This window comes from Scyliorhinus canicula, chromosome 9, assembly GCF_902713615.1.
Source record: "Scyliorhinus canicula chromosome 9, sScyCan1.1, whole genome shotgun sequence".
Taxonomy (NCBI): domain Eukaryota; kingdom Metazoa; phylum Chordata; class Chondrichthyes; order Carcharhiniformes; family Scyliorhinidae; genus Scyliorhinus; species Scyliorhinus canicula.
The window spans coordinates 100,194,775-100,218,539 of record NC_052154.1 but is presented as its reverse complement, the minus strand read 5'-3'; the positions used below and the strand labels follow the sequence as shown (position 1 = coordinate 100,218,539).

The 23,765-nt window shown below is 44.3% G+C and overlaps 1 protein-coding gene across 12 annotated transcripts in view; it reads right to left on the bottom strand.

Annotated features, from left to right (window-relative positions):
• The window catches only part of LOC119971578 (AP-2 complex subunit alpha-2-like), a 527,190-nt gene that overhangs the window by 90,061 nt on the left and 413,364 nt on the right, over positions 1–23,765 (bottom strand). For 7 of the 12 annotated variants that reach the window (XM_038807337.1, XM_038807343.1, XM_038807342.1 and 4 more), the window contains 3 exons: positions 13,500–13,623; positions 13,237–13,353; positions 11,213–11,282 (listed from right to left, as the gene is read on the bottom strand). The exons of 1 other annotated variant lie outside the window; for it this stretch is intronic. In XM_038807337.1, coding sequence (XP_038663265.1) covers positions 11,213–11,282; positions 13,237–13,353; positions 13,500–13,623 — 311 coding nt within the window. The remainder of the gene's footprint in view (positions 1–11,212; positions 11,283–13,236; positions 13,354–13,499; positions 13,624–23,765) is intronic. 4 more of the 12 variants (XM_038807346.1, XM_038807345.1, XM_038807339.1 and 1 more) reach the window with 3 other exon arrangements.

The window sequence follows — 23,765 nt, the reverse complement described above, 5'->3', positions numbered from 1 at the left end:
CCTCTTGTAAAATTCAACAGGAAACCTGTCAGGACCAGGGGCTTTCCCGGACTGTATAGGCCCAATGCTCTTCAACACCTCCTCAGGGCTCAGTGGGGTCTCCAAATCCTCTCTTCTCTCTCTACCGCCAGGATTGACAATCCATCTCGGAAATCCGACATGCTCAACCCATTTCCTGGGGGTTCTGACCTATAAAGATCCCGATAAATTATCTCAAATGTTGCATTGACCTCTCTAGGGACAGACACAAAACTGCCACACAAGTCTCTGATCGGAGCAATCTCCTAGGAATCCGCCTGCCACCTCAGTTGGTGAGCCAGAAGATGGCATGCCTTCTCCCTGTAGTCATAAACTACTCCCCTCGCTGACCCACTGTGTTCCCTGTGGATCCCATATCGAACTGTGTTTGCAGGTACTTCCTAGTCACTGTCTGAATAATGGCGATCCACCTCCAAAATCACACCCACCAGTCGCTGCTGCTCTGCCCTCGCAGTTCTACGTAGATTAACTTTATAGATTATCTCCCCTCAAACCACTGGCTTAAGAGCTTCCCAAAGAGCAGAGGGAGAGACGGAATGGTTCCTATTGAGTTTAATATGCTCCTCAATAGTCATTGTCATGTGAGTGTCCCTTTAAGAAAGGCTTTGTTTTACCACATGGCTTGCAGCTCAGCTTCAGTGATGTCATTTTGTGGGTGGAGCTGGGCTGTGGCTGTCAGGTGAGAGAGGGTTTAGGTTTTTGGGTTTCAGTTTTGGTTTGTTGGTTTGGACTGCAGAAGAAAAAGCACTGTGTTAAGAAGCAGTGCTTTCTTGTTTTCTATGTTTTTATTTTAAAGCTGTTCCAGTGAACTGAAAGCACATTGGGTGTGGCAAACTGCCTTGATAACTTTAAAGATAGAATTTTTTTCCGGAAGGAGTTTTGAAATTGTTGGTTGGAGGCTGGATCTCAGGAAAAGGACCAGTCCCATTCAAGTGAGATTACAGTGTGCTGGGCCCCGCCCTTGAAAGGGGTTTTGGTTTTATCAGATTTTGTATTGAATTGGAACAGCTAAGGGGGATTCATTAAGTGTTATATACATAGATTACTGTAGCTGTTGTGTGTTTTTTCATATTTGTAATTGATATCCAATTCTTGATAAGCGTTTCATAAACGTTAAATACATTCTTATAATAAACTTTGTTTTAATAAAAGCATCTAGGAACTCTGATGAATTACACCTGAAGGGAAAGCTCTTGTGTTCATTCTAGCCAAATTCAACATAAAAGTTATAGGTCAGGTGAACTTCAGAATACACTTTGGAGTTTCTAAACCCTGGCCCATAACATATTGGGGGCTCGTCCTGGATTAAATTCTATATTTCATGATTGAGTTGGATTAGTGAACTCAAAGACAGTGGGGGGGGAGCATATTTGTGTTTTCTTTTCAGGTGCTGTATTCAAGTTTAAATAGGGAGTGTGTTGTGGACAATGGCTCTTTCGGCTGCTGAGAAGTTTTTGGGGTGGAGAAGGTCACGGAAAGTACCTGATAAACGATGACTAAAACAATGTTTTCAGGATTGGCAAAAATATTACAATTAACATTGCCTGACAGAGTACGGAAAGGATAAGTAATTGCGGCGGTAGCTAAGCATTTAAAATTGCCTGAGGCACGATCAGAATAATTGGAAATGGCTAGAATTCAATTACAGATGAAACAACTTGAACATGAAAAAGAATTAAAGCAGCTTGAATTCAAAATGAAGGAAAACGAAAGATTAGCCCGAGCAGAACCAAAAGCAAGAGAAAGGGAGGAACAAAAAACACAACAAATGAAACTGCTTGGATTACATATCAGGAAACAAAAAAGAGAGGGAGGAAAGAGAAGAAAACTAAGAGAGAGACTGTGAACTTCGGAAACTGGCCATGAAAAGTGAACGTCAGTTAAAATTGGTAGAGGTAAAGAGAAAAGTATAGTCTGAGGATAGTGATGAGGATAGTGAGAAAGAGCAAGAGCTTCATAGTCGAAGGCTTGATGGGAATCTATTTAATTATGTCCCAGCATTGCTAAGGTTTGATGAGAAGGATGTGGAAGCCTTTTTCATTTCATTTGAGAAGGTGGCTAAACAAATGAAATGGCCACAGAACATGTGGGTATTACTGATTCAAACAAAGTGGGTAGGCAGAGCGAGTGAATTGGTTGCATTACGATCAGAGGAGGTATATGGTAAGTTTGAGCAGATTAAAAAATCAATTTTGGTGCATATGAACTACTGCCTGGAGCTTACAGACAAAAGTCTAGATATTTAAGAAAAGAACCCGGTCAAACATACTTAGAGTTTGAAAGTATCAAACAGAGTACTTATCGGGCTTTGAAAATAGACCAAACATATGAAGCTCTTGGAGAAATTATCATTTTGGAGGAGTTGGAAAATTCAATTCCTGATGTAGTGAGAACTCATGTGGAAGAGCAGAGGGTTAAAACTGTGAGATTAGCAGCAGAAATGGCAGATGAAAATGAATTGGTTCATAAATCAAAGTATGGTTTCCAACATCAGTTTCAGCCAGTGAGGGATAGAAACTGGGGAAAATAGAAATATTCAGGTGGTAAAGGAGATCTAATGTGAGATAATAAAGATAGTGCACCTCAGATTAAAAAGGAAAGCCAGAAGGGTGGAAGACAAATGAAAAGTGTTAAGAAAAGTGCTGGGAAGGCTGATGCGGTGAAACAGGTTAAGCCAGTGGAGTTTATTAAAGTGGTAAAGGAAAGTCCAACTGAAGTGAAAGAAGTGCAAAAGAATATATTGTCTGATCAAGAGGTGGATTGATGAGAAGGTGCCAGATTTCCTTAAAGAATTTACTTGTGTGGGTAACGTTTACTCATCTGTACTAGGAGGAGTAGGTAAAGAAGTCAAAATTTGAAGTGATACAGGAGCAAGTCAATCTTTGAGAGAGTAGTTTGGGAGGAATATTGCCAGAAAAGGTGGTAATATGTGGAATTTAGGATGAGAGGAGTAGTGTTCCGTTATATAAGGTGAGGTTGGAGAGTCCAGTGAAGAGTGGTGAAGTGGTAGTAGGAGTAATAGGGAAATTATCTTGTCCAGGAATACAGTTTATCTTGGGTAATGCTGTAGGTGGATCGCAGGTGGGAGTGATGCCTACTGTTGTTGATAAGCCAGTGGAAAACCAAACAACTGAATTGTTGAAGGAGAATATTCTGGGATTTTTCCTGATTGTGTGGTACCAAGGTCGCAAAGTCACAGGTTAAGACAAGAGGAAAAGTCAAAGAGTGAAGATACAGTTGACGACAGAGAAAAGATGCTTTGACAAAGAGTTATCGGACTCGAAACTTTAGCTCTTTTCTCTCCCTACAGATGCTGTCAGACTTGCTGAGATTTTCCAGCATTTTCTCTTTCGTTTCAGATTCCAGCATCCGCAGTAATTTGCTTTTAGATAAAGTTGACGTTTAATTATCAGAAACTATTTTTGATCAGATGGTTGGAAAAGAACAAGAACAGGTGGAGGATGAGGTGGATATTTTTAGGGTTCAGGAAAGTTGGCAGAGCTACAACAGAAAGATACAGAAAGAAGACTGCTGTTCAGAAAGCATACACGGAAGAGGAATCTAAGTGTATGCCAGAATGTTGTTACCTTAAAAATTATGTCTTAATGAGAAAATGGAGACCTTTACATATGTAGGCGGATGAAAAGTGGGCAGAAGTTCATGAAGCGGTAGTGCTGGTAGGGTATAGAAAGGAGATGTTGCGAGTAGCACATGAGGTACCAGTGGGAGATCATTTGGGAGTAAGGAAAACTCAAGATATAATATAAAAAAAAATTTATAGGCCTGGACTACTAAAAGATGCAGCTACATTTTGACGATCATGTCACACATGTCAAGTGATAGAGAAACCTCAAGCGGTGATAAACCAATGCCCTTAATACCCATTACAGCATTTGAGAAACCTTTTACACAGGTCCTAATTTATTGCGTAGGACCGCATCCGAAAACAAAAAGTGGTCATCAATATCTTTTGACTATAATGGATGTGTCTACTAAGTTTCCAGAGGCCATTCCAGTATGCAATATTATACCTAAAAAGATTGTGGAGGAGTTACTTAAGTTTTTTTTACTAAATATGGACTACCCACAGAAATAGAATTGGATCAAAGATCAACTTTCACCTCAAAGTTATTCAAGGAGGTTATGGAAAGCTTAGGAGTAAAACAATTTAAATCAACTGCGTACCATCCAGAACCGCAGGGAGCAGTAGAAAAGTGGGAACAGACATTAAAGACAATGTTGAGGGCACATTGTCAAGATTATCCAGAGGGTTGGGGTAAAGGAATTCCATTTGTATATTTTGCAATTAGGGATGCACCTAATGAGTCAAGCAAATTCAGTCCCTTTGAGCTGATGTTTGGTCATGAGGTAAGGGGAAAACTTAAATTGATTAAGGAGATATTGGCGAGTGAGAATTCTGAAACTGCATTACTGGATTACGTGTCAAATTTTAAGGAATTTTAAATAGAGCAGGGGTGAATTGGCTAAACATTTAAAAGTTGCACAGTATGTGATGAAACAGAAAGCAGACAAGAAAGCAAAAGTTTGTAGTTTTGCCAGTGAGATAACGTTTTAGTATTGTTACCAGTGGTAGGTGAGTCTTTAAAAGCTAGGTTTTGTGGACCTTATCAGATTGAAAGGAAATTGAGTGAGGTGAATTACTTGGTGAGAACGCCAAGTAGAAGGAAAACTCACCGAGTGTGTCATGTGAATATGCTTAAAAGGTATTTTGAAAGGGAAGGAGAGAAAAAGGAGGAGGTTTTAGTGGTTATGACACAAAGTGAAGAACCAAATCCAGATGACTCCAAATTTGACATTCCTCAATTAAATTGGATAACGAGGATGTTCTTAAAAATTGGGATAAATTGTTAAGTTACCTCCCAGAGGAAAAAAGAACTAACCTGAAAGAGTTATTGATATCACATGGGCAAGTTTGTGGAGATAAATTGGGAAGTACTAAAATGGCTATGCATGATGTCGATGTAGGAAATGCTGTTCGAATTAAACAACATCCATATAGACTTCACCCTTTAAAATTGGCACAGGTTAACAAGGAGATTGAAAGTATGCTTAAAACAGCCATAATTGAAGTGGGTTGCAGCCAATGGAGCTCATAGTGATGGTACCAAAATCAGACGGTACCCAACGGTTGTGTGTGGACTATAGAAAGGTTAATGCAGTTATAAGAATGGACTTTTATCCTATCCCATGGCTGAAGGACTGCATTCAGAAGGTGGGACAATCAGCTTCTATCTCCAAACTGGATTTACTCAAAGGTTACCGAAAGGGCAGAGAATATTTCAGCCTTTGTGACTCCAAATAATTTATACCAATTAAAAGCTATGCAATTTGGCAAGTAAACTACCCCAGCCACAATGATTAACCAACAAAGTAATTTCAGGATTAACCAATTGTGAACATAGATAATTTCTAGTCAGACATAAAAAGAACATTTGAAGCATCTGATGAAGTTATTCGATTGCCTTCAGGAGGCGGGTTTGGTGGTAAACCTGGCCAAAAGTGAGTTTGGAAAAGCCATTGGACATGGACAAATGATCCCACAGGCTGTGAATACAAAAGTTATTGGGGAGTTCCCAATACCCTCGACACAAAGGAAAATAACGAAATTTCTTGGCCTGAGTGTTTTCCCCCGTAAATTTGTGTCGAATTTAAGCAGCATGGTTGCTCCACTGACAGACTTGCTGAAGAAGAATAGCAAATTTTAGTGGACGGCGGAGTGTCAACAGGCATTTGACGGCCTGAAGGCTGTATTAACCACTGCTTCTGTGTTAGCCACCCCAAAGTACACAAAAAACATTCAAGGTGGTTATCGATGCGAGTGATGTGGGCATAGGTGCCATGCTCTTGCAAGAAGACAACGGAATAGAGCAGCCTATTGGGTATTTTTCCAAAAAATGTAATGATCACCAGAGGAAGTATTCGACAACTGAAAAGGAGACTTTGAGCTTGGTGCTGGCTTTGCAGCATTTTAACATTTATGTTACCAGCAATTCATCTGAAACGATTATATATACTGATCATAGTCCGTTGACATTTTTGGGGAAATTAAAGAATAAAAATGCCAGACTGTTTTGATGGAGTCTATTATTACAGTCATTTAATTTAAAACTTATACATGTGGTAGGATGGGAAAACGTAATAGCCGATGCATTGTCACAATTGTGACAAAGGGAAGGAGTTTCAATGGTGGAAGACAAAGAACTGAAATGGACCAAATTACTGTAAATGTTTGCCTGTTTTGATTTTATAAATTGTATGTTGATTGTTAAGTGTTAGTAATGTACAAGTGAAAAGGTTTGAAAAATGAAACCATCTTTGAATTGATGGTTTATTATTTTGTTCTTGGGGGAGGTGTCATGTGAGTGTCCCTTTAAGAAAGGTTTTGTTTTACCACATGACTTGTAGCACGGCTTCAATGATGCCATTTCTGGGTGCAGTTGGGCTGTGGCTGTCAGGTGAGAGGGGGTTTAGGTTTCTGGGTTTCAGTTTCGGTTTGGTGGTTTGGACTGCAGGAAGTCTCCCTGTTTTCTCTGTTTTTATTTTAAAGCTGTTCCAGTGAACTGAAAGCACATTGAGTGTGGCAAATTGCCTTGGTAACTTTAAAGATAGAGTTGCTTTACTGAAGGAGTTTTGAATCTGCTCATTGGAAACTGGATCAGAATCTCAGGTAAAGGACCAGCCCCGTTCAAGTGAGATTACAGTGTGCCAAGCCACGCCCTTGAAAGGGGTTTTGTTTTTTTTATTAGATTTTGAATTGAATTGGAACAATTACTAAGGAAGATTCATTAAGAGTTATATTCATACAGATTACTGTAGCTTTTGTGTGTTTTTTCATGTTTGTAATTGATATCAAATTCTTGATAAGCATTTTATATATGTTAACTACATTCTTATAATGAACTTTCTTTTGATAAAAGCACCTAGGAAGTGTAATGAATCACACCTGAAGTGAAGGCTTTTATGCCCATCCTAGTCAAATTCAACCTAAAAGTCAGAGGTCAGGTGAGCTTCATAATACGCTTTGGAGTTTCTAAGCCCTGGCCTATAACTCCATAGCCATGTGAATACAAAACCCCTTCACCATTAATAGCACCACGTCTAACCTCCACGGTGGGCACTGAATGGGATTTATCTCCCAGACCAAATCCACAAAGTGTAGAGTACGGTCAGAAATTATTATTGCTGAGCATTCCGCTCTTTCTACCCAAAGGAGCAAGGACTTACCCATGAGAAGGAAATCAATCCTGGAGTACACTCCATGTACATGTGAAAGGAATGAGAACTCCTTATCCTGTGGGTTCAGAAATCTCTATGGATCTGCCTCCCCCCCCCCCCCAACACACACACACACACACACAAACGGAGAGACAAAGGGAAGGAGGAAGGGAAGGAGGAAGGGAAGGAGGAAGGGAAGGAGGAAGGGAAGGGGGAAAGGAAGGAGGAAGGGAAGGGGAAGGAAAGGGAAAAGAGAAGGAGGTAAGGAAAGGGGAAGGAAAGGAGGGAAAGCAAGGGGAAGGGAAGGAAGGGAGGGAAGGGAAAGGGGGAAAGGAGGAGGAAGGATGGGAGGAGAAAGGAAGGGAGAAAAGAAGGGAGAAAGGAATGGAGGGAGGGACGGAGGAAGAAAGGAAGGAAGGGAGGGAGAGAGGGGGGAAGAGGTAGTTCGGAATGTTCAAAGGCTGAAACTGTCTGGCAATCGCAGTTCCTCACCAGGGCGTGCAGAGCACGCCAGAAATCTTCCAATGACTCACCGGGGAGTTGTTGCCGTGTTGACAGGAGGTGCCTGGCGTAGAGTTTGTTGATCAGCCCTGTGTAGTTCTCTTTCAGAATCGCCATGGCCTCAGCGTCGGTGGACGCGTCCCGGATAAGGGGAAAAATATCGGAGCTCAACTGTGTATACAGAATCTGGAGTTTCTGTGCTTCTGAGGGTTGCTCTGTCGCTGATCCGATGTAGGCTTCAAAGCAAGCTAGCCAGTGGTCTAAGGCCGATGTGGCGTTGTCTGCTTGAGGGTGCAGCTGCAGGCGATCTGGCTTGATGCGGAGGTCCATCGCTATAAAATCTCTGCTTAATAAATTTGTGCACTATCAATTACGACGAGACGAGAGTAGAGAGTAACCGAGGCTTTATTGAGCAGAGATGTGTTGCCTCCTGCAGCTGCTTCTGAAATGGCTGCAGCTCGGTGAGCACATACATTTATACTCCACCTACTGGGTGGAGCCAGCAGGCAGGGATCTACCCCCGTACCTGTAGTACAGGAGCCTTACCATATTACTTCTCATGTACGTAATATATACAAACAGTGGCGACTACCACACAGATTAAATTTCCAATGGGGATCATATGCCACCATCTCCCGCCCTCCAAAAAGAAAAACAGATTTTATCAGCAAATATGAAAAACTATCTATCTAAAGTATATCACAACACCCATCACAACCCACAGAAAACATAGATCTTATCCAATACAGTTAACTGGACCCGAGTCCATGCTTTACAATAAGGCCTCCACCTCCTCCGGTGACTCAAAATAAAACTCTTTGGACTCATACGTGACCCTCAGTTCTGCCACATATACTACCCTGAATCAAACTCCTTTCTTATGTAGAACAGCCTTAACCTTATTAAAGGCTGCTCACTTCCTCACCAGCTCAGCTCACACATCTTGATAAATCCTCGCAGGTTTGCCTTCCCATTTCACTTCACAGCTTTCTTTGGCCCACTTCATGACCCTCTCCTTCTTCCTGAAGCTGTGGAAGGGAATAATAAGCGCTTCAGGTGGCTTGTTTAATGAAGCTTGTCCAGCTCAGGAAGGTACACAGATCCGACCTCGCCCATCATCTTCTGAAACATTTGCGACAGGTATTCAGTGGGCTACAGGCTCCCTCCGTCAACCCCACGAATTGGAGGTTCTGCCTCCTTGACTGATTTGCTAGGTCGTCAACCTCAGCCTTCAATCGTCTGTTTAGATCGACCACCACCGCCATCTCAGTCTTTAACGACGCAAGCTGCTCAACTTGCGTGGTCAGGGTCTTCTCCACTCCTTCAAGCACCTCACCATGTATCCTTGCTACTTAGCCGGTTTTGACAAGTTTCTTCTGAATGAGGCCCATTGCCTCTTCAATCGATTGCAACAACCTCTCTGAATTCACCTTCCAATGCGTTTCAGTGCTTCTTTTGAACACACTGGAAGGCACATCTGCCATTATCGGGGTGACTGATGTCGGCAAAGCTGCCTGTACCATTTTATTTGTCGAAGGACTGCATGAGGCCTCAGAGTCAGTCGAAGAATTGTATTCTGCAGCCTTTTTCCCTCCTTTTGCCCCCCATTTAATCAATGTTGGAATCTTATGCCAACATCAGAAGTGTTTCTCTGGCAAAATTTCCTGAAAAATCAGACAAAACGACATAGATGTTCGGATCCTGACCAGAGCTGCCTGGTGAGGGTCCATCTTTCACATGCAGCCACCAGAAGTCTCCACTACATTTCTTTTAATTCCTCCTGCTTGAATAGGTTCTTGTACAATGGTGCCATTGTCAGCCTGCAGATTAACACAGCAGACCTCGATCTTATCCATACAAGCTGCAAGAACCTCGATCTTGCTAATCATCTCAGTAAAGACTGCTCCTTCACAACAGGAACAGGTTCCAAAATTGTTTTTCCAAGTGTGCATTTAGATACTTCATGAAAAAGATGAATAAATAAATAGCTTGAAGTCCAGAATAAGCACACACACAGTGGCCTCCAAGCTGACTGAACAAGGCTTGCCACAACCATAGGAAGTCCCAAAGTCAATCTGGTACATTTTGAAGTGTTATCACTATTGTAATGTAGGAAATACAGCAGCCAATCTGCACGTACAACAGGATAACAACCTGTTTTTCTTGGATGTGGATTGAAGGATAAATATAAGTCAGAACACCATGAATACCTTCACTGCTCTTCCTGGGATGCATCATGCTTTTCACAAGGGCAGCACAGTGGCATAGCGGTTAGCACTGCTGCCTCACAGCTCCAGGGTCCCGGGTTCAATTCCGGCCATGGGTGACTGTGTGGAGTTTGCACTTTTTCCATGTGTCAGTGTGGATTTCCTCCGGGTGCTCTGGTTTTCTTCCACAGTCCAAAGGTGCGCAGGTTAGGTGGATTGGCCATGTTAAATTGCCCCTTAGTGTGCAAAAAGATTGGGTGGGGTTACTGGGTTACAGGGATGGGGTGGAGGTGTGGGCTTAAGTAGGGTGCAGTACTCCCTCAGCAAACCACTCTGAAAATGCAGCACTCCAGCAGGTCTGCCCACCCATCTGGCAATGCAACACTGTTCGAAGACTGACCCTTTCACAGTAAAGCACTTCCTCAGTACTGCCCTCTGACAGTGGATCTCTTGCTCAGAATTGGCTCTCAGAGCTCCTTTAGTACTGCACCTGACATGCAATAGGCTGTTATTACTGACCTTCTGACTGTGCAGTGCTCCCTCAACACCATTCTTCTGACAATAGAGCACTCCCTCAGCACTGCACTGTCCTTCAGCACTAGCACTCGAATAGTGCAGCACTCCCTCAGCACTGACCCTCCGACAGTGCAGCACTCCCTTAGCACTGCCCCTGACAATGCACCACTTGCAAAGGACAGTCTCTCTGACTGCAATACTCCCTCAGCCTGCCATCTCAACAGTGCGGCACTCCCTTAGTATTGCCAAATGATTGCTCCTTCAACAGAGCAGCACTCCCTCATCATTTCCACTCTGACAGTAGAGCATTTTCAGTGGACTGACCCTCTGCCTGCTGCACTCTCTGAGTACTGACCCTCCAACACTCGCTCAGAATTGACCCTCCAACAATATGGCACTCACTCAGAAATGATCCCCCAGCAGTGAGGTCCTCCCTCAGTACTGACCCTCCAACCAAGTGGCATTCACTGAGAAGTGACCATCTGACAATGCAATGCTAGATACATAGAAGATAGGATGCTCCCTCAGTATTCCCCTATGAATGTCTATATTGTGTGCTCAATTTCTGGGGTGAGGCTTGAACCCACAACTATTTGATCGCGAGTGCCGGTAATGAGTTAATGTTGACATTTACGTTAGTGCAGAATCCAATATTACACTACAGAGGCACGATTTGGCATCACTTCTCAGTACAGTTCAATTTTGATTTCTACCTTTGTTTTGGTCATCTCTGAATCCATTGGATACTTAGCTTTAAATATCTGTTGCACTTCCTGGTGTGGGCTAAGGGACACAGAAAAAAAAACATTTTGTACCAAAGCTTTATGGAACACAGTTCTCAGTATTTTCACAGGCCACATGCTGCATTTATTACTTCTTCCAGAACATTCCAGATGTAATAGCACTTATCCCCGAAGCTTAGACTCAAGACACAATATGGGGAAGCTTTGAGAAAACCTGGAGGACATTATTAGCAATACAAAGAAAGCAACACAGGTGAAAACCTTTCCTCACAAGATGAAAGGGGAGGGGGGATAGAGTTCCTGATAATACAGTGGACATGAACAGTCAAAACTGTATTTTGAATTTGCTTTGATTATTTGCAGTGTCAAAGCAGTAGAGTAAAGCTCAGGGAACCAGATCAGAACTACAAAGGTGGAGAAATGAAGAGTTTTTCAGTCATAGGTGAGTTGCAGTCCTGGAATGCCCTCAGAAAGAGGGAAAGGATAGATAACAAGTCTGAGCAGCCTCCCCACTACGGCCTTTAGCGGGATTACATAGTACTGGTCATCCTACAGTTGTGAGCCAAGACAATTATATATTGTTTATCTGACCATGGCGTACACTACAATTGAGCAAAAACTTGTCACACAGTGACTCAGTTGCCAGTCTATGTATTATGATCCCAGTGAATGTCACTGCTGGACATGTCAGCTTGATCCTAACTTTTATTTTTTATTTAGAAATGTGTGGGCAGCGACTGAACAGAGTCACAGGAATCAGCTGATGAACTTTTAACAAAAAAAAACATTTATTAAACAAGGAAAGAACTATATTAAACTACTCCTTCACCCCAACAATGCCTTTACAGAACACTGATTTGCAAACTCTACCTTATACTCTCATGTTCTCAGTAAATACACAGGCCATGTAAACAAATAGGCTAACCTTATCACATGCACCACACTCTGAAACCAAGTGGCAGATTCCACCCAAAACGATTTCTTTGGGTTTCTCATCAACTTCCTTCATGCACCCCAACCCCCTCCGTGCACGTCACACTATGAGCCAACTAATTTCACTAGAACCCTATCTTTCACGCAATGGTTTCCCTCTATCTCAAACAATGTGCCTTGGAATCTTCTCCCAAATGACTTTTTCCCTCGGAAATCTTCACCAAGGATCTACGTTCAGAGTTTCAACCTCTTTTCCTCATGTTCCTTTACCATGGAGCACCACAAGCACTCAAGCTTTGCCTTCCACACAGTCTCTCAGATACCCAACTGTGCCAACAGAACACCACTGCTTCAGAGGCTCATTGGAAGGAGTTACCAAACTCCGGGTCTCCTTGGATCTCTGATTTCTTGAAAGCCCTGATTATTCTAGGTCTGCACTTTGTCTTTTGACTTGGAGCCTCTGCTCCTCATTCTTAACTTCACTTAACTGGAGTTTTTCCAGATTCCTTCCCTTTGACAGAAGGTCTTTTTGGAACTTCCTTCTGTCCTTCTCCCTGTTTTGGGGATGTATTTGTTCTTTAGTTTGGGGCCTTCTCTCCGCAGCCTCCCTTTGTATCCTGTTAGGCAGAGACTTCAACTGCTCCCTGTAGCTCAGAGCATAATCACCTACTGAACTTCAAACTACTTTTGTTGCTTGTAGCCCCACTGTTACTGTGCAACATCCCATTTTCTCTTTACCTGATGTTTCCTTTGGAATCAGAAAATCTCATTTAAATGCAGACATCTTTTAAAGGAAAACTAAAATTCCAGTTTCCTGAATACACAACTGTAGAAATATAAATCAAGCTTAAACTTAAAGCCATAACTTATTCCTAACACCCACACATGCAAATTCAATTGACTTAACTATCTATTTCTTCAGGCATATTAGGCAGTGTGTCCACAAAGATGGAGGAGCTTGTTACCTTTCAACAGAGAATGCTCAGATACCTGCTCATATTAGGCTGAAGATTATTAAACCATAATTCTCCGACAATATTCAGAGTGAAAGGGTCTTTCACCTGTTTAACTGTTTCCATCGTCGAAAGAATTCTTCAGATGACATATCTGTGGGCTGGAAAAACTTATTTACTGAAAGGGGCAGCTTGACAGAGATGTTCTGAAGCACTCCATCATATCTGCTTTTAATAAAATCAGAAAATGAAGATGAAAGGACAATCACAGCAATTTTTCCCCAACCTTATACCCCCGCTGCCCACCGCAATGCCATTCTCCTCCACCATTTCAAATTTAATTTGAGAATTGCTTTACAGAAGTTGTGTACCTGAACTGAATGCTGAGGATTGGCACCTCGACAAAGTCAGTGATGCACTCGATGTTCAACACCTGCTGAATTTGGGTACCACCTTCAACTGTGGGATCGACAGGTTTGGTTTGAACATTCAGTTGTAGAGAAGATAGTTAAACAAAGCATATGTACTGAGTGACTATTATATAAAATATATGGTGAGTGCTTCATTCACCCAAGGGATTGGTTAAAACTGTCCAACTTTGGTGGATTGATCATCTTCGTAGGTGAAAATAAAATTAAAATCAGAGAACCCGAAGAGAATTTGCCCCATGGCTCAGTGAACATTATGGTATCTCCTCCGAAAGCATAGTGTTGAGTTCCTACAACATGTAAAGAAATCCAACACTATGTTCAAAACTTTATTCTTATTGCTTTTTTCTTTAATGGACTTCTGCTCAACCAAAAAGAAAGGCTGCTACAGATCACATGAATGCAAGGTTGTGCTGGGAGCTACCACCAGTAGTTATCAGAAAAAATCATTCTTCACTCATTCTCTTCATTCTTCTGGCACCCTACGTCATTTCAACATTTTCCAGTTTCTTGTCTTCTTCACCATGCATATCAATCCCTCCACAAACATGACACTTAGATTCCAGTTGTTTGCCATTTTAATTCACTAACTTGCTCTCATTCCTGTCCTCTGTAAGCTTGAGGAACAACATCTCATATTCCATCTTCCAATGAGGCACTTTACACAGTCAACAATGAGTTCAACTTCAGACCATGAACATTGTCCTCCATTTTAATTCTTTAATTTTGCCAAGAGCCTGTCCTTATCTTGTTTTCATATTATTGCTTTTGAAGATGTTTATTATTCTTCCATTAACACCTAATCTGAACCAGTGCTTTGCTTCTTTATTGCAACCATTATTACTCCCTTTGCCTTTTTCTCCATGACATTTTTGTTATTTAATCTCTCCCACCATCTAACCCATCCCTGACCTTTCTCCCTGCGTTTCACCTGACCTTTTTTAATGGTGTAAAACCCATCACATTTCTACTACCCTTCAGTTCTATAGAAGTCATATTGAACTTGAAGCATTAACTCTGCTTCTCTCTCCACAGATATTGCCAGATCTGCTGGGTTTTTCCAGAAATTTCTACTTTTATTTCACCCAATTGTTGTATGAATTCACAACATCAGGGAGCACCAGGCACAAAGACCTGGTCACAACAAAGTGTTACTACTCTTCAGAATACGGGAAATCAATCCACTTTGAAATAATTTTTAGGAATTGGAAATCTGACATGGTCAACTTGCAGCTATCAGAAGTTCAGTTAAGGTCAAAATCAAGGGTTAATTTCCAAATAACAGTGCAGCACGTTCCAGATTGTCAAATTAGTGGTGTGAAGCTCCATTCAGTATCACATCATTTCTATTAAACTGCACAACTTGTGCACAACATTCCTGAACATACATATATGGAATCATAGAATTTCTAAAGTGCAGAGGAATACCATTCGGCCCATCGCGTCCACACTGACCCTCTGAAAGAGCATCCTACCGCGGCCTACGCCCTAATCCTGTAACCACACCTAACGTGCACATCTTTGGACAATCATATGGATGATTGGTTGTCATGACAAACTCTTTTATTTTTATGAGACCATTAGCATTGACGGTCCCTCCTACAAATGGCTTAGATTGAACAGAGTGGATTAGGTGATTGACATTAACACTACTGTTGTCAACATCTCTGAACTAGAAGGGGTAAAATCTGCTTTAGCTGTGATATCCATAGAACATAGAACTATACAGCACAGTACAGGCCCTTCGGCCCACTATGGTGTGCCGAACTAGCCTGAAACTAAGATCAAATCAACCTACTCCCAATCATTCTAGTGCACTCCATGTGCCTATCCAATAACCGCTTGAAAGTTCCTAAAGTGTCCGACTCCATTACCATAGCTGGGAGTGCGTTCCACGTCCCACCCACTCTCTGAGTAAAGAACCTACCTCTGACATCCCTCCTCTTTCTTCCACCATGAACCTTATAGTTATGCCCCCTAGTAACAGCTACATCCACCTAAGGAAAATGTCGCTGAACGCCCACTCTATCTATCCCTCTCATCATCTTATACACCTCAATTAAGTCACCTCTCATCCTCATTCGCTCGAATGAGAAAAGCCCCAGCTCCATCAACCTTTCCTCATAAGACCTACCCTTCAATCCAGGCGGCATCCTGGTAAATCTCCTCTGCACCCTTTCTAATGCTTCCACATCCTTCCTATAATGAGGTGACCAGAAATGCACACAATACTCCAAATGTGGTCTAACCACGGTCTTGTACAGTTGCAGCATAACCTCACGGCTCTTAAACTCAATCCCCCGTTAATAAATGCTGACACATTATAGGCTTTCTTCACGGCTCTATCCACTTGGGTGGCAACTTTCAGAGATCTATGGACATGAACTCCGAGATCGCCCTGCTCATCCACATTCTTCAGAACCCTGCCGTTAATCCTTTAATCCGCATTCAAATTTGTCCGACCAAAATGAATCACCTCACACTTATCAGGGTTAAACGCCATCTGCCACTTTTCTGCCAAGCTCTGCATCTTATCAATGTCTCTTTGCAGCCTACAACAGACCTCCACATTATCCACTACTCCACCAATCTTTGTGTAATCAGAAAATTTACTAACCCAACCTTCAACTCCATCATCCAAGTCATTGATAAAAATCACAAGTAGCAGAGGACACAGCACTGATCCCTGTGGTACACCGCTGGTGACTGGGCTCCAGGATGAAAATTTACCATCTACCACCACCCTCTGTCTTCTATGTGATAGCCAGTTACTGATCCAAATGGCCAAATTTCCCTCTATGCCATGCCTCCTTACTTTCTGCATGACCCGACCAGGGGGCACCTTATCAAACGCCTTACTAAATCCATGTATACAACATCAACTGCTCTACCTTCATCTATGTACTTAGTTACCTCCTCAAAGAATACAATCAAACTTGTGAGGCAAGACTTACCCCTCACAAATCCGTGCTGACTATCATGGATTAAGCTGCATCTTTCCAAATGATCATAAATCCTATCCCTCAGGAACCTTTCCAATAATTTACCTATGACCGAAGTGAGACTAACCGGCCAAAAATTCCAGGGTTATACCTATTCCCTTTCTTGAATAAGGGGACAACATTTGCCTCTCTCCAGTCTTCTGGCATTATTCCTGTGGACAGTGAGGACATAAAGATCAAAGCCAAAGGCTCTGCAATCTCATCCCTCGCCTCCCAAAGAATCCTAGGACATATCCCATCAGGCCCAGGGGACATATCTATCCTCAGGCTTCTAAAAATTTCTAACACATCTTCCTTCCGAATATCTACCTCCTCCAGCCTACCAGCCTGTATTTCACTATCCTCCTCAACAACATGACCCCTCTACTTTGTGAACACTGAAGAAAAGTATTCATTTAGGGCTTCTCTTGTATCTTCAGACTCCATGCACACATTCCCACTACTGTCCTTGACAGGCCCTAACTCCACCTTGGTCATTCTTTTATTCCTCACATAAGTGTAAAAAGCCTTGGAGTTTTCCTTGATCCTACTCACCAGGGACTTCTCATGCCCCCTCCTAGCTCTCCTAAGCCCTTTCTTGAGCTCCTTCATAGCTATCTTGTATCCCTCGAGTACCCTAACTGAACCTTGTTTTCTCATCCTTTCATTTCTTCCTCTTGACAACACATTCAACCTCTTTTGTAAACCATGGTTCCCTCACTCGACCATTCTCCCTGCCCACAACCACCTTGGGCAGCTACCATCCTACCCACCCACACACTCCTCAGCAAATACTATCCTCCTCGCCCACACCTTCCTCGACAGATACCATCCTCCCTGCCCACACCTTCCTCACAGATACACTCTCCTCGGCAGATACCATCCTCCCTTCCCACACCTTCCTCACAGATACCATCTTCCCAGTCCAGATCCTCCTCCGCAGATACTAACTGTCCTCCCTGATCACATCATTTTAGACAGATATCATCCTACCCTCGCAAACCTTCCTTGGCAGATACCACACTTCCCACCAAGACACTCCATGGCAGAAACCATCTTCCCCGCCCACACCCTCTTCCACAGATACGAACAATCCTCCATGATCACATCCTCTTTGGCAGATACCATCCTACCTCCTACACTCTCCTCGGCACAGACCCCTCCTCGCCCACACCCAGCTCGACACATCCATCCCCCTGCCAACAGCCTACGCAGCAGATACCAACCTCACTGCCCACACCCTCCTCGGCAGACACCATCCTGCCCCACCCACACCCTCATCGGCAAATACCATCCTCCGCGCCCTCACCTTCCTAGGCATATACCTCCTCCCGCCCACACCTTGCTTGGCATCTGATATTCTCCGAGCCCATACCATCTTTTCCACCCACACATTCCTAGATAGATACCATTCTCCCTGAGCACATCTTCATCAGCAGATACAATCCTGCCCTCCCGATTCATTTCTCCCCCTCCCCGATACCATCCTCTGCTTCCTCAGCCACCTGTGCAAATTCCATTCTCCAGCCCATGCCCTACTCATCATATGATATCCTCTCTACCCACACCCTCCTCGGCAGATACCGTCTTCCTCGCCGACATCCTCCTCAGGAGATACCATCTTCCGCACCAACAGCCTCCTTGGCAGTCACCATCCACTCTACCGACATTTTCGCCAATACATACCATCCTCCTCACCCACACCCTCCTCGTCAGCAATCACTCTTCCACCCACACCCGACTCAGCATATGATATAATCTTAATATTTAATATTGTCACAAGTAGGCTTACATTAACACTGCAATGAAGTTACTGTTAAAATCCCCGAGTCACCACACTCCAATGCCTGTTCGAATACACTGAGGGAGAACTCAGAATGTCCAATTCACTTAACAAGCACGTCTTTTGGGATTTGCGGGAGGAAACCGGAGTGGCCAGAGGAATTCCACACAGATACGGGGAGGACGTGTAAACTCCACACAGACAGTGACCAAGCCGGGAATCGAACCCGGGACCCTGGCACTGTGAAGCAACGGTGCTAATACTGTTCTACCATGCCATCCATGTGCTACCATGCCGTTCAGTCTGTATCCATCCAGCCCACACCCTCAGCAGTTACCATCCTCCTCACAGACACCCTCATTAACCCAAATCATCCTCTCCACCCACACCCTCCTCGGCAGATACCAACTTCCCAGCTCACCCCCTGGGGAGGTATCCTGCTTGGCAGATACCATCCTACCCGTCCACATTCTCCTCGGCACTTACCAACCCACCCTACCATCCTCCCTGCCCACACACTCCCCGGTAGATACAATCCTGCCCGCTTACCCCCGCCTCGGTACATACCGTCCTCCTCACCAACACTCTCCTCTACATATGCCATCCTCACCACCCACACTCTCCTTGCCAGATACCACCACACCGCCCACCTCCTCCTCGGCAGATAACATCCACGCCACCCACACCCTTCTCGGCAGATAGCATCCTCCCCGCCCACACCCCCCTTGGAAGATATTCATGATCATTCATTATGTCTTTAAGGACAAGAAGGGTGCTATTGTGTTGTAAAAATAATAAGTCGCATAAATAATCATGTTTTACAATTGAATAGATGTTCTTTAATACTTAAGTATACACTTTACTCAAAGTTGCTTAATTCTGCCTGCCCAGCCCCTCCTCGACAGATACTATCCTCCTTGCCGACACCCTTCTGAGCACATACCATCCTCCTCACTGACACCCTTCTGTGCAGATACCATCCGACCGCCTCCCTCCTCGGCAAATACCATTCTCCCCATCCATACTCTCCTCGGCATATGATATCGACCCACACAACATACTCCTCAGCAGATACCATCCTCCCTGCCAACACCCTCCCCAACATATACCATCCTCTCCACCCACACCCTCAATAGATACTATCTTCCCCGTTGACACCTTCTGAACCCATACCATCCTCTCCAACCACACCCTCGTCGGAAAATACCACCCTACCAGCACACATAGACTCTGGCGGGTACTAGCTTCCCCGCCCACACCATCATGTCTGCCCACACCCACCTTTGCAGAAACCTTCCGCCTCACCTACACCCTCCACGGAAGATACCATGCTCCCCACACATACCAGCCTACCCTCCCATACTTTCCTCGGCAGATACCACACTCCAAGCCCGCCCGGCTCCCTCCTAGGCAGATACCATCTTCCCCATCCACACCCTTCACAATGGACACCTTCTACCATGCTCAAACCCTCCTTGGCATAGACCATCCGCCCCGCCACATCCTCCTCAGCAGATACCATCCTGCTTGCCCACACCCCCCTTTGGCAGATACCATCTTCTCAGCACATACTCCCTGACAGATACCATCCTCCCTGATCACACTGCCCTCAACAGATACAGTCCTCCAGCACACACCCTCCTCGGCAAATACCATCCTCCCCGCCCACAACCTAACCAGCAAATGCCTTCCTTCCTGCCCACACCCCCTTCGGTAGATACCATCCTGCCCGCACAGACCAAGTTCAGCAGATACTGTCCCCCTTGCCCACACCTTCCGCTGCACATACGTTCCCAGCCGTCCATACCCTCCACGGCATACACCATCCTTCCTGCCCAGACCCTACTCAGCACATGCCACCCCCCTGCCGACACCCTGATTGGTACATAACCACCCTCCTCTACACATACCATACTCCTCACCCACAGCCTCCTTGGCAGATACTATCCTCGCCGCCCACATCCTCGTCCGCAGATATCATTCTCCCTCTCATAATCTCCCTGGCAGATACCATCCTACCCGCCCAAACTCTACTCTGCAAATACCACCCTACAGATTCTCACCTACTTGCTCATAGACCATCCTCCAGCCCACACCCTCCTCGGCATATAACATCTTCTCAGCTCACACCATCCTTGGCAGATACCCTCGTCGGCAGATACCATCCTCCCTGCCCATACCATCATCACCAGATACCATCTTCCCAGCCCACACCTTCTTGGGCAGATACCATCCTACCTGCTCTCATAATCCACATTGTATGTGCAGGGCTGACAAACTGCAGCCATGCGTATGTCTACACCACCCGCACACGCACCCATCGTGCCAGAAAACATGGTGTCAGCCGTGCTGGACCACGTACCCTTCCCTAAGACCATAAGACATAGGAATAAAATTAGGCCACTCGGCCCATCGAGTCTGCTCCGCCATTCAATCATGGCTGATACTTTCCCCATTCTCCTGCCTTCTCTCCATAACCCCTGATCCCCTTGTTAATCAAGAACCAATCTGTCTCTGTCTTAAAGACACGCAGTAATTTGGTAATGTAGCCATCTAAGATGGCCACCTGCAAAGGACCATGGGAATTATAGCCAATCCAGGACTCAGATAGATACAGAGCCTACGTGTATCTGAAACACAGGTAACCAGACCTGATCAAAACCTCCACTCGTTTGCATTTTAATGGACATTTTCCCAGGACAATAGAACTCCAATCAAGCAACCGGTACAGCCACAGACTGATCGTCGCCATTCCCCTTACTCAGAAACCCCAACTGCCAAGGTCAATGACCGTTAAGGACCCGCCCAGCCATCAAAGCACTCGCCCCTTTATTGGCCGAAATCGAAGAAGTGATCAGAGCCCTGCCGAACTATTGGGTCCAAGGTTAAGGACCGCCCCAAAGAGCGCGAAATCCCAGAGGGATAAAAGAGAGCACAGCCATCTGTTCTGTCTCTTTTGGATCCAGCCTGTGCCAACCGAATCGTAGCAGGAACAGCCAGCCAAGTTCAAGACCAACGATCGCTACCTGACAGATGAGCCCAGCAGAGACAGAGCCACTTTCATCGAACCAGCCAAGTGAAATCCAGATAAAGGCCCTATCCATTTGTACAGTGATGGTCGTCCTGAAGTTAAGTATAGGTTATTGTAGCTGATAGGTGTCGTTTAACTCGTAATAGATATTGTGTTTGCATGTCAAGATAACTCTTGTGTATGTAAATAAACCATCTTTTCAACTAACTGGTTGTGTGGTCATTTGATATATATAAGGGAAGGTTTGTGGTTCACCAACATTATTAAACAGGCAACAGTCTCCACAGCCTTCTGCGGCAAAGGGTTTCACAGATTCACCACCCTCTGGCTGAAGAAATTCCTCCTTATCTCTGTTTTAAAGGATCGTCCCTTTAGTTTGAGATTGTATCCTGCAAGTGGAAACATCCTCTCTGCGTATACTTTATCCAGGCCTCGCAGTATCCTGTAAGTTTCAATAAGATCCCGCCTTATCCTCCTAAACTCCAACGAGTACACAGCCAAGGTCCTCAATCGTTCCTCATACGACAAGCTTTTCATTCCAGGGATCATTCTGGTGAACCTCCTCTGGACCCTTTCCAAGGCCAGCACATCCTTCCTTAGATACGGGGCCCAAAACTGTTCACAATACTCCAAATGGGGTCCAACCAGAGCCTTATATAGCATCAGAAGTACATCCCTGCTCTTGTATTATAGCCCTCTCGACATGAATGCTGACATTGCATTTGCCTTCCTAACTGCCGACTGAACCTGCACGTTAACCTTAAGAAAATCATGAACATGGACTCCCAAGTCCCTTTGTGCTTCTGATTTCCAAAGCATTTCCCCATTTAGAAAATAGTCTATGCCTCCGTTTCTCCTTCCAAAGTGCATAACCTCACACTTTTCCACATTTTATTCCATCTGTCACTTCTTTGCGCACTCTCCTAACCTGTCCAAGTCCTTCAGCAGCCTGCTTCCTCAATACTACCTAACCCTCTACAGATCTTTGTATCATCTGCAAACTTAGAAACAGTGCCTTCAGTTCTTCCTTCCAGATCATTAGAACATAGAACATAGAACGATACAGCGCAGTACAGGCCATTCGGCCCACGATGTTGCACCGACATGGGAAGTCAAAAACTAAAGGCCATCTAACCTACACTATGCCATTATCATCCATATGCTTATCCAATAAACTTTTAAATGCCCTCAATGTTAGCGAGTTCACTACTGTTGCAGGTAGGGCATTCCACGGCCTCACCACTCTTTGCGTAAAAAACCTACCTCTGACGTCTGTCCTATATCTATTACCCCTCAATTTAAGGCTATGTCCCCTCGTGCTAGCCACCTCCATCCACGGGAGAAGGCTCTCACTGTCCACCCTATCTAACCCTCTGATCATTTTGTATGCCTCTATTAAGTCACCTCTTAACCTTCTTCTCTCTAACGAAAACAACCTCAAGTGCATCAGCCTTTCCTCATAAGATTTTCCCTCCATACCAGGCAACATCCTGGTAAATCTCCTCTGCACCCGTTCCAAAGCTTCCACGTCCTTCCTATAATGAGGCGACCAGAACTGTACGCAATACTCCAAATGCGGCCGTACCAGAGTTCTGTACAGCTGCAACATGACCTCATGGCTCCGGAACTCAATCCCTCTACCAATAAAGGCCAACACACCATAGGCCTTCTTCACAACCCTATCAACCTGGGTGGCAACTTTCAGGGATCTATGTACATGGACACCGAGATCCCTCTGCTCATCCACACTGCCAAAAATTTTACCATTAGCCAAATATTCCGCATTCCTGTTATTCTTTCCAAAGTGAATCACCTCACACTTCTCTACATTAAACTCCATTTGCCACCTCTCAGCCCAGCTCTGCAGCTTATCTATGTCCCTCTGTAACCTGCAACATCCTTCCACACTGTCTACAACTCCACCGACTTTAGTGTCGTCTGCAAATTTACTCACCCAACCTTCTGTGCCCTCCTCTAGATCATTTATAAAAATGACAAACAGCAACGGGCCCAGAACAGATCCTTGTGGTACGCCACTCGTAACTGAACTCCATTCTGAACATTTGCCATCAACCACCACCCTCTGTCTTCTTTCAACTAGCCAATTTCTGATCCACATCTCTAAATCACCGTCAATCCCCAGCCTCTGTATTTTCTGCAATAGCCGACCGTGGGGAACCTTATCAAACGCTTTACTGAAATCCATATACACCACATCAACTGCTCTACCCTCGTCTACCTGTTCAGTCACCTTCTCAAAGAACTCAATAAGGTTTGTGAGGCATGACCTACCCTTCACAAAACCATGCTGACTATCCCTAATCATGTTATTCCTATCTAGATGATTATAAATCGTATCTCTTATAATCCTCTCCAAGACTTTACCCACAACAGACGTGAGGCTCACCGGCCTA